Source organism: Rhamphochromis longiceps, linkage group LG16 (assembly GCF_057381845.1).
Source record: "Rhamphochromis longiceps isolate RC_006_pf linkage group LG16, R_longiceps_female_GT1.1, whole genome shotgun sequence".
Classification (NCBI taxonomy): domain Eukaryota; kingdom Metazoa; phylum Chordata; class Actinopteri; order Cichliformes; family Cichlidae; genus Rhamphochromis; species Rhamphochromis longiceps.
In genome coordinates, this window is record NC_140572.1 from 19419955 (window position 1) to 19431725 (window position 11771).

Genomic DNA, 11771 nt, shown 5'->3' on the forward strand with positions numbered 1-11771 from the left:
TTAGAAAGTACACTTTGGTTCCCACGTTGGGTTTTCTGAAAGTTTACTTATCATTTGAAGAAAAGAAAAAAAAGAAGAAAAAAAAGCTCGCAGGTTTCAAAGGAGTGTCAATCATGAAAGCTACTTTTAGACGCTTCCTCATTCACAAATGTACCGCAGTAGGTAGGAGCGTGTACACCGCTGCACTACGGCATTCATGATAAACAAACATGCTCTGACACGCTTCACAAAACAGTGGATTTTATTTAAAAAACAAACTTTGAGGTCTCTCGATAAGTTACAGTAGCTTTGTTTCCCTGTGAGCTTACAAGCAGCCAGCCCTTTACCCTCTCTGTTCAATGTCATCTTTACATTTTCAAAAAGTGCTTATAAATTCGCAAGGTGTGCAACAAATTCCAGTTATTTAAAAAAGTCTCTTCCACCAACTCCCTTTTGGTGAGTAAATGTAAACAAAATGTTAGCCCGCACCATGAAGATCACATAGGAAACTTATATAAGCAGTTTGAAGAGAGGCAGAGGTGCTGAGAGGTCACTGTCATCAACTTTCTGTTTCTGTTGCTCTCTGTGGCACATCAGGAGTAAGCCTCATTTTTATGGCTCTTTTCCTGTCTCCACTGTCGCTGAGGGCCTGTGGCGTCGACGGCGAGATCCATGACCCCATCAGGCATCAGCCACTGCAGGAGCAGCAGGAAGAGGAAGTCCAGCACGGCCACAAACGCAAAGATGGAGCCAGCGACGGGGCCGCAGTGAGCCCTCAGCCTCCGTAACCGTCTGTCCAGGGGAAGAACTTCCTCTCCGACCACCCTGTCGTACACCTGACAGGGAAAAAACACATTGATCACCTGAGTGTCCTTCAGTAGTTAAACATGTAAAAACCACCACCTAGACATAAACTGGAATACATTTTTTAGGATTAGATTTGGATTTGTTTTAGAAATTCTAAATACTGATATAGACTTTTGTTGTTGTTGTTTTGCTGTGTTTATTTTTTAAAAATGCTGTGAAAGAAGAAGAAAAAATGGCTGATTGCAGAAACTTCTGTATGTTAAAAACATTTCTGGCTATTTGAATACAAGTTTTGAGAGTTCACAGGTTGTACCTGAATGTGCCGCGATGTTTCACAGGCCGGGCTCTGCTTACAAACTGACATTGACTTCAGAGTGCACTTTAACACACTGCTAGCTTTTTTTTTTTTTAAAGGTAAGAAATAATGAATGAGCAAAGCTCGTCTCCAGGTTAGATGTGTTTGAGCATGTTGTACAATTAAAGAAAAAAAGGACACTCAAGATAAATTTGATGTGCCTCAGCTTTTTATCTCTTACCTCACAAGTTTCTAAGCATGATGCAAGAGAGAGAGTTTTTTGGAAATCAGATACTGTGGGAAATGTTTAGAGAAAACATGTTTAGGCAAAGTCTGGTAATCTGGACGCCTTATCTGATGGTGCAGTCGTCCAATGAGTTATCTGATCAAGATTCAGAGTAGTTGCTGTTTTCAATTTATGAAAATGTCCTTGTGATGAAAGGGCACACCTGTGTCTTTTATTTTCCACAATAAAATGTTATGCTTTGATAGCATTTTCTTCAAAAATGTAAAACAAGCTGTTACATGCACACGGTCCAGTGTGGGTGTCTTTGGGGAACCTACTTTCTCGGTCCTCTCCGCAACATTCCTCCAGGTGTAGAGGTTTCGCACACGCATGTGATTGGAAGCAGGCGACGGGACGTTGCCCAATCGTTGCCGAGCGATGACCGCTTCCAGACCGGCGCACAATGAACGGACGGTGGGTTCACACAGGGTAATCAAACCCTCAGGTAACACCTCTGGAATGCCTCCCACACGAGTGCTAACCACCTAAGAAAACAGAGACAAAAAACAGATGCTGACAAACACATACACACACGCAAAAAAGAGAGAACAGAAAAACAGAAGTTTTCCTGAAGTATAAAATATGTCATGGAATGATTATTAGCAAAATTCCACTGTGTGTGTTTGGCCTCAAGCTAAAACTAGCACCACAGCTCTGTGGACACCTGAAAAAGGAAGCTCTGCTGTACCTGGAACCTCAAACAGTGATGTCAGGGTGTACCCACTTTCATATCACTATGGTAACGTGACAATTTCAGTCAAAGATGTACAAAGTTATAAAGATTAGGAGTCATGGAAAATGAAATGCTAGCCACTTTATTAGGTACACCTGTTCAGCTGCTTGTTATAGCAAATATCTGATCAGCCAAAAAGAGGAAAATATTCCGTGCTCTGGAGTTCTCCGGGAGAAAATGCCTTGTTGATGTCAGAGGTCAGAGAACCTCTATCCTGCCTTGCATCAACAGTGCAGACTAATGTCGGGGTATTTTCTTGGCCCCTGAGGACCAGCTGAGCACTGATCTTAACTGAGTACTGTTGGTAATCATGTCAATTACTTCATGACCACAGCATGCCCACCTTATCATGGGTGCTTCCAGTAGGATAACACACAGTATCACAAAGCTCAAATCATCTCGAACTGGTTTCTTGAACATCACAATTAGCTCAAGTGGACTGAGCTTTGAGATTTGAAGAAAAGGGAGGTTCCCGTTGTGGATGTCCAGCTGTGTGATGCTATCATGACAGCTGCACGTCCACCATCCATTTCTGTGCCATGAAGAATTTAGGCAGTTCTGAAGGCAAAACAGTGTCTAACCCTGTACCTGCGAGGTGTACCTAATAAAGTGTCTGGTAAGTTTATATGACAGCAATCAACATCCAAAAGCTTCCCAAATAAACTCCACTTTACTGGAATATTACTAACAAAATAAAGTTAGAGTAAAGAATTCCATGTTTACAAACTGAATTGTCTTTAAAAACATTTTTATTGATAGATTAATTATTGATTGAGCTCAAGGTGTTAAAGATAAATGTGTATATAGGTATTTTTGTAAATATACACATCCAACAGCATTGTCTGTGAAGGTTCTCAGTCATCCAGGTCATCGTAGTCAAAGGAGCTTGCAAAGAAAAGCCTCTGGACTTCTTTAAGTTGCTTGAAGACGTTTCACCTCTCATCCGAGAGGCTTCTTCAGTTCTAAGGTCAAATGGTGGAGAGTCCCAGATATAAACCTAGTGGGAGTAACCCCCCACAGAGGGACAAAAGGACCCCCTGATGATCCTCTAATCGCCTGAGCCAAGGTGTGAAACTGGGTGTGGGTCCCAATCAGCCAGAGTTTCGGGTGTGTTCATTGTGAAACCTGGCCCCACCTTATCATGCGAATTCCTGAGATCAGATGGCCCAGGATGTGAGTGGGCGTTAAGGCGTCTGGGAAGGGATCTCCACTTTTAAATCACGTCTTAAAACCCACTTTTATTCCTTGGCTTTTAACCTCAGTGAGACTTAGTTTCTTTTTTAATGCAGTAGTTATTTAATTAATGATTTCACTCTTCTTTTATTTGTTTTTTATTTATATCTCATGTAATTTTATTTTACAGTTCCAATGTACAGCACTTTGTGTCAGCTGTGGTTGTTTTAAAGTGCTTTATAAATAAAGTTGATGATGATGATGATGATGGATTATAGATGGCAGAGAGTTGGTGTCGTAAACCCCCGCCTCTGTTCAAAGATGGTCGCTCACAGTGGACATAGATGGCTTCTTTCACTCCTCTTTCAAACCATCTGTCCTCTCTGTCCAAAATGTGAACATTGGCATCCTCTAAAGAGTGTCCTTTATCCTTAAGATGCAGATGGACTGCTGAGTCTTGTCCTGTGGAGGTGGCTCTTCTGTGTTGTGCCATGCGCTTGTGAAGTGGCTGTTTGGTCTCTCCAATGTAGAGGTCTGGGCATTCCTCGCTGCACTGTACAGCATACACCACATTGTTAAGTCTGTGTTTTGGCGTTTTGTCTTTCGGGTGAACCAGTTTCTGTCTGAGCGTGTTGCTGGGTCTGAAATGCACCGGGATGTCATGCTTGGAGAAAACTCTCCTGAGTTTTTCTGATACACCGGCTACATAGGGGATGACAATGTTGTTGCATCTGTCCTTCTTATCCTCCCTCGCTGGTGTCTGGTCTTCTTCTTCCAACAGCATTCACACTTTACACTATAAGTTGCTGCATTGTGCTTGTCTCCTTTCTTGCCCTGTGTTATGGCACAGTTCAACTTATGTTCAACTTTATGTCCAACCTACGTGTCCCAATAAATCACAGATAAAGAGTGGTTACTCATTGCGTCTTCCCATAAGCAATTATTTTTTGTGTAATCTCTGTACGCATATCTGTGTAAGAATCTGCAGAAAAGGGTATAACTCATCATACAGTCTGACTAAGAAAGTAAGAAGAAATTACGTTATTAAATGCCACCTGCGTGTGTTTCCCCGTTTTTTTCCCCATAGTTATGAAACCTGAGGATTCCCTCTAGTAGGAAAGAATAACAAACGGGCCTGTTTGTTAGCTCGAAGGCATTTTCATCCCAAAAGAAATTAAGCTCCCAATGTAATTTCTTTTGGAAATAACCTGGAGGTAAGAGGATTCTCTCATGGATTCTCAGGTTACTTTTTTCCATCTGTAGGTCTAACGTCACAAAATAACAAGAATGACATTTCCAGTTTCTGTTCCTCCAGCGATAAACCACATTAAGTTCCACTGTGATGCGGTTAGCTGCTGTCTGGCATTTGCCGCTCTTACATAAAGGTCTATCCTCCCTCTCCCACGTCTCCCTCATGTACTTCAGTTTTTTTTAAGCAGCGGTATGAGATGAGCTGCACACGCCCACGGCGAATCTGCCACAAGAACACTTCAGCATCTTCAACTGAGTTGTGCCGGCTCCGCTTGGCCGAATGGGCTTTCACAGAGCTGCTTCTGTGATCTGAAAGTGCCTCGTCTTGATAAAGTCTAATTTTCATTATTACATTATTATATATTCTATAAAAAACTAAAAGTTTATCTGCATTTTCTTTGCTTAGATTTGTGACATGAACTGAGCTTAAGGTCTAAAGATTCAGTGTTAGATCTGTCGCCCCTCGGATGACTACTGGGGGCAACTTAGGTCAAATATTGGCCTGTTTCCAATAAAATGACTGGTTGTGCATCAGAAGATGTCATTATCTTAAGAGATTGGCACGCTAAATGGTAAGTAAACAAGATGTTAAAATTGATACTATGATAAAGCTAGAGGGAAATATTGCACCATGTAATGACAAGCATGTACAAGTTTACCCCCACAATCTAATAACATCATGTAGCTAATCTGGTTAAACCATCCTTCAGGTTGTGGCATGTTTGTAGCAGCAAGATGTGCCCTCTCCCATTTGTATTAAAGAAATATTCTCAAATGTTTGGTGTGTTTATCTCAAAAAAGCTGTTTCACTTAAAGTGAAATAAGGAAATCCTGACACCGAGAGTCACTGCTACCGGACTTCATATCATTGACCTTGTGTATCAATGACAGATCTGTCAGACAGCAGCTAACCCCATCACAGTGGAACTTAACGTGGTTTATGGCTGGAGGAACAGAAACTGCAGCAAACCTGCAGTCCACAGCTGGCTCCTTCCACAATGGCCATGCAGAACGCTTCAGTGAGCGACGTGTTGAGGAAGATGTGGCCTTGAACCAAAACCCCACGCACATCTTTGTGCTCCAGAGCGCCCAGCAGACGTACCCTGTGCAGATCAAAACACAGTGGTAGCACCTTTACTCAGGAACCCAGTGATTGACCCTGGGTTTATCTACTAATCTACAATCATTTCCAGGTGTTGAATAAACGTAAAGGAAACACAAAACAATGGCAGTAAATTCCAGTTAATTAAATTCTATAACAGTGTTGGTTCTTTAATATACTACAGAAAGTTTCTTTATATGAGATTTGCTCCTGTGGTAAGAAAAGTAAACTAAAGCTGTAACACAGACACGATTTAATATACAAATACTTAGACATGCTTTAATAGATCCTGAAAGATGCCGACATCATTATCTCAGGAAATAAGCGCATCCAGCAGTACCTGTCATGTAGTTGGTATTTCTCCCTCACTTCCTCCAGAACAATTCTCTTTGGTCCCTCTCCGCCAATCAGGAAGTGGAGGTAAGGATGTTTGAGACAAAGCTCCGGGATTATTCCACCAAGAAGATCAATTCCTGCAAAGAAGGAAAGAAAGTGAAGACTTCCTTCCACTATTAGAGTGATGCAGTTCTCTACTGAACTTCATATGGAAAGCAAAGGCAATGGCTATTTTAGTTACATAGTACATTTCATTACATGTAACCTTGAGGTTCTTAACATAGAAGGTAAATACATCAAAATAAGAGTAAGTCTATAATGTCTTAAGACAGTGAAAACAACAAACTTTACAAAGAGATAAAGTCCAAGTTTCTCACTCTCTCACACACACACACACACACACACACACACACACACACACACACACACACACACACACACACACACACACACACACACACACACACACAATAAGCCCGTGCTTTTGTTTGTCGGCACAGATGCAAGCCATCTTGGGTCAACAGGCACCTTGTTCCAAAGAACACATCTACAGTAATGGTAAGTTTTCTTGGCATGCTTTAATCTTCTTCTGAGAACAGTTAAAAGATCTACGCCTGATAACCTGAGAGGTCTAGGTGTAGGGTAACTTATTGCACTGGGAGGCCAAACCAGTGTGAGTTTTATGAACCAATAAAAGGATTTTTCAGGTAATTCTGCATTAAAATTGGATGCAGTTGTTCACATTAACCCAAACAACCATCTGGCTCACTCATGCCGCTCCGGAACAACAAATTCTTCCCTGATGACGGGACTGTGTTTAGACTGTTGACTTTTCCTTAAGCGGGTGAACACAGGATACGCACACACACACACACACACACGTACACTGACACAGATGTACACTCATTACCCTACACCATTCCAGACACCCCAGATGCTTGCTACCCACCTGATGTAGACAGCAGGTCTGTCCAGCGACTGCAGGACAAGACGACTGCTGTCTGCACCGGATCATTCCTTACCCCATACCCTCCCCCGTTGCATGTCACGTCCTTTTACATGGTGTAAGATGTGAATATTCATGTGCTTTTTTGTGCTGGTGTTTTTTTACTGTCCTCAAACTGGTCTCCCAGTAAGGAGCCCAGTTTGAGTAGAGCTCTTTTTTTTCCTCCCCTTGTCCCTGACGTGTATACTTTCACTGTTTTCTTTTTGGCGCGGCCACATCTGCAGCCTGATTCTGATTCGTCTCTGTTCAGTTCTAAAACATTTTGAGAAATCCAGAAGTTAATGTCATCAACGAAGCTCACTGGTTTATGAACAGAAGTAAATGATAGGAGCAACTGTATCATCTATGCAAGACTGACAGGATGTATTATGATTTTTTATGAAAGTGCCAAGTGGGAGCACTAAGAATTAAAGAGTAATGGACCGAGAACTGATCCTTGAGGAACCCCACTTGAATTTTTATTTCTGTAGCTCTAAAACTATTAAGTGAAACAGAGCTACATATACTGTGCCCTTTAAGCCCAGGTTTGATTGCACATTTTTCTTTCCAGGGATGCTTTTCCTGAACTAGCAGAGCTTCCAGCATGTTTTACAAATGACTGTTTCTCTCTCCTGCCCGTCTTGGTAAATGGTAAATGGCCTGTATTTATATAGCGCTTTACTAGTCCCTAAGGACCCCAAAGCGCTTTACATATCCAGTCATCCACCCATTCACACACACATTCACACACTGGTGATGGCAAGCTACATTGTAGCCACAGCCACCCTGGGGCGCACTGACAGAGGCGAGGCTGCCGGACACTGGCGCCACCGGGCCCTCTGACCACCACCAGTAGGCAATGGGTGAAGTGTCTTGCCCAAGGACACAACGACCGAGACTGTCCAAGCCGGGGCTCGAACCGGCAACCTTCCGATAACAAGGCGACCTCCCAACTCTTGAGCCACGATCGTCTTCACACATAATAACAATGATTTTAACTAAAAATGTCAAATTTGGATCCTTCACCCATAAGAGCTGCTGACACTCATTTGCAGTCCAGTTCTTGTGTAATTTGGTACTCTTCCACTGACATTATTTTTGATAAGTTTTCAGTGAATGGTAGGTACATGGATCAGCTGATGGTCCAGGTGCATCTCTCTCTTACTGTATCAGATCTGTTGGATTTTTTCCTGTTTCTTAAGCACATCACTTTCAGGTACTCTTCATCTGCTGTAGACAGATTTTTAAAGACTGTCACTTATTCTTTTGTCCTCCACTTCTCCAGTTTCCTCAAATGTAAGGACACACTACACACCATACCAAGATATCCTAAGTTTTAAGCTACTTGAAAAATAAAGTTGGGTGGCTCCAAGGTTATTATCGTTAACGAAAACTAACGAAATAACGAAAACTAGAAGTGAAAAAACATTTTCGTTAACGGAAATAAAAATAAAAACAAAAAAAGGAAAACTAACTAAAACTGTAATGAGTGTTCACAAAACGAACTAAAATTAACTGAATTTATAGCAAAAATGTGTTTTTTACTTGTTTTAGGGTGAGGGCCTGAACAAAGGACTGTGACCTATTCAGCATAGCACCTTGCTGCTTCAAGTAGATGCAACAGCGTCTAAAACAAATTTCTCAGTACCTTTCCGATAGACGAGACGGCTGATGACAACAATTGTGATCCTGTCATCTTGTCGCTGGGAGGGGTCTGGTGTGAAGTCTGTAGGATCGACAGCGTTGGGAATAACGGACACTATCTCTGGGTCGAGTGCTGCGCGTAGAACTGTGTTCTCCTTACTTGTGTAGGACACACACACAATGTGGTTGGTGTCACACAGCGACACAGTCAGGAGCTTGTTGGTCAGGACAGAGCTGAGGTCAGCAAAGCCAAAGAGCGAGTGGTCAGTGAAAACCTGCAAATGACAAACACTCTTTAGCGATTTAAACAGCATCATGTTAGAAACACGGGAAATTACCTGAATCACCTACTGTGTTAAGACCCATGGTCTTAGCGTGGAACAATGCATCATGGGCCATGGCAGAAAAGGAGCTGTGTGCATGCACGACGGTGATGCGCTCCCTGACAAACACACAGCGCATCAGCGGGAGACTGTGGAAGCAGGTGGTGGCTGTGGACTGGTTGTACATCACTTGCAGGGGCAGGTAGTATACCTTCAGGCCATTGGTCAGGTACCGGACACCCTTCCTCCTGCCGTAGGCGTGAGTGACAATTACCACCTTGTGCCCCTTTTCAATCAGGCACTGGGAGAGTTGGTAAATGTGACTTTCTACTCCTCCCATGTTTGGATAGAAAAAGTCAGACACCATGCAGATGTTGTGCTTCCTGCTGTGGACTCTGGCAGCCTGTGCAGAAACTCCAGAGTTTCTCTGAGATGAAGGGTTATTCCCTGCTGCCACTTTCCGGCGCTGACCCATGGTATGCTTCTTGAGTGTCTCTGTACTTGATCAGTGCTTAAAGAAATAGTTAATAGTTAACAATAAGTATAATTCTAATGGATTATGTGTTGTATGGGTTTTGACTTTTGCTGCCATGATGCCAAGTCTTGGAAAGGAGATTTGAATCTCAATGAGATTTTTACCTGGATAAATAAAGGATTAATAATTAAAAAAAATACTGGGAAAAAAAAGAGGCTTCCCATCAGTGACTTTTTAAGCTAATCATTTTTCAAAGTAAATATATTTGACCTGAATCAGCTGAATTGTTGGTGAAAAAAAGTATTATAAAGTAATATATTAACAAAAAAAGGGCGATAGATATATTATTACATGAGCACCCAGATTCTCACTCAATGAAGGGCACCAGCGTCCTGTGACCTTGAATTGGATAAGTTGTTAAGAAAACGGATAGAGGGGTCAATTGATAATATATTTTTTATAAGCATTCTATTGTATAGTCTACTGATATTTATAATTTTTTTTAAAATCATGGTACGTTCAAAGCCTAAAGTAATATGGGCATTCTGACACTGGTCTTTGACCTGCAAGTGTTGCTGTGGCTTTAACTTCTTGAGTTTTTATCCTCTTCTACCTGCACCTTGGAAACACTTGTAAGGGCAGAAAACTTTGCTGGGTCCACCTGTCCTGAAATGTGATTCCATTGTTTTTATTAGAAACACACAAAAATCTCACCACTACACGTCGACACCTCTCTGACAGTGTCAACAAAGCCGCACATTAAAACTTTGCAGCCGATTTGTAGCAGAGATGTTCAATTTTATTTAACATTTAAAAAGTAGGAATAAAGAAGAAACCTTTTGACCCTTTGCCTTGGTCATTGTCATCCAAAGTAACCTTTGCAGCGCAGTCTGAATAGGCTTGTATCCATATCATCACATACATGTTTGCACAGTGTGTGGAGGTTCGATATCAGCTCACAGACAACCCCAAACCGAGAGTACTGCCATGTCTATAAGTTCCCTACTTCTACCCATTAACACAAACCGAAATAAAACACTTGAACGGATTTGCTGATGTGAGGTAGCAAACTCCTCTAAGCTCCAGTGCATTTAGGCTTTACACTTGTTCGCATTATGTATAAACGTCAGGGAGACAAACACCTCTTCGCATTTAACCTTAACAAGCATCGCAGCGAACCGCTTTCACAGTCCAACCTGCCTTACCGTGGGTGGAAAGTCAGTCTTTTTCCAGATTTGATTTCATTTCTACATGCTAGCCCCGAGCTAGCCACTTAGCCGCCTGTGTTACTTCCTGGTGTTTTCTACGTCACTGGGAACGTGGTAGCTGACGTATGCTGCAAGGAAGTGAAACTATATGTGACATTTAAACTTTGAGGGTTTTGTTTTTTTTTACAAGTAAAATAAAACCAAAGGTTAAGATTCGTTTTTCTTTCATACTTACTTGTTATAAACGTCTTTAAGTGCGAATGCTAAATCCAGAAATTATCACCATGCATGTTTTTTGTGCTTTGTTGCTGTTGTTGTTTTAATATTGTTAAAGTCACACAATAAAGTGAAGTAATGGGGACGATTTACTTACACACTTTTATTCCACAGCATTATCAACTGGTAACTTAAATTACGGCTGTTTATAGACTAAGCCTTTACAATTAAGGTTTTGCAATATTTTCCTTAAATATATAAAATTCTGTGAAATACAAAACACTGATACAAATGACAGACTGAAGCAGTGATCCAAAACCAGGTTGGTATGTGAAGAATCAGGAAAAATCTAGTAACGAGTGGCTTAAAAAGAAAAGAATAAATATGTTGTAATGGCACAGTAGAAAGTTCAGCCCTCATCTCGACTCACTGGCTGTGGCAGAACTTCAAAAGAGTCACACATGAATGACTGCAAACCTCAGTGAATGGAAACAGACGGTCAAATATTTCTCCACAGTGATGTGAAAGACTGATAAAGCCACAATAGTAAAACTGGCTATACAATCTTTTGAATCATAGTGTGTACTTGATTTAATATACATGCTTTTGTATTTGGCTTATTTTTTAATCAATAAAAAATGACACTGAGGTAATATCTGAGGTTTTATTTACTTCATTTTTCATTCAAATTATGTCCTGTGTTGCATGACTGTACATTAGTTACAGCAGAGATCTACTGCATGTTGTTACTTTGTCACAACAAAAACATTTTTGTTGATACTGCAGTTTTGCATCACTCTTATGTGATGGAGTACTGAAAGTGTGCTACACTTGACAAAAAAACAACAACAACGCAAAAACAGGATCTGTGTTCTTCTTGAAGCATGTGGTGTGCAAGTGTTCATGGTTCTTTAAAGAGAAATGAAATATCTGACAAGGAAATAAAAGTTACCAATCA

The 11771-nt window shown here is 41.2% G+C and overlaps 1 protein-coding gene across 3 annotated transcripts; it reads right to left on the reverse strand.

Moving 5' to 3' along the window:
• Positions 1-208: 208 nt before the first annotated feature.
• On the reverse strand, positions 209-10719 carry piga (phosphatidylinositol glycan anchor biosynthesis, class A). 3 transcript variants are annotated; one of them, XM_085384669.1, is made up of 8 exons: positions 10595-10719; positions 8943-9425; positions 8752-8866; positions 8596-8673; positions 5967-6099; positions 5495-5627; positions 1646-1852; positions 209-815 (listed from the first exon to the last, which is right to left on the reverse strand). In XM_085384669.1, exons 2-8 carry the CDS (start codon positions 9387-9389, stop codon positions 573-575), a joined length of 1356 nt encoding a protein of 451 aa, XP_085240795.1. In that variant the 5' UTR covers positions 9390-9425; positions 10595-10719; the 3' UTR covers positions 209-572. The 3 variants fall into 3 exon arrangements, with proteins under 3 accessions (XP_085240795.1, XP_085240794.1, XP_085240793.1); XM_085384667.1 differs by having other exon boundaries at positions 210-815; positions 8596-8866; XM_085384668.1 differs by having other exon boundaries at positions 8596-8866; positions 8943-10693.
• Between the last annotated feature and the right edge of the window lie 1052 nt (positions 10720-11771).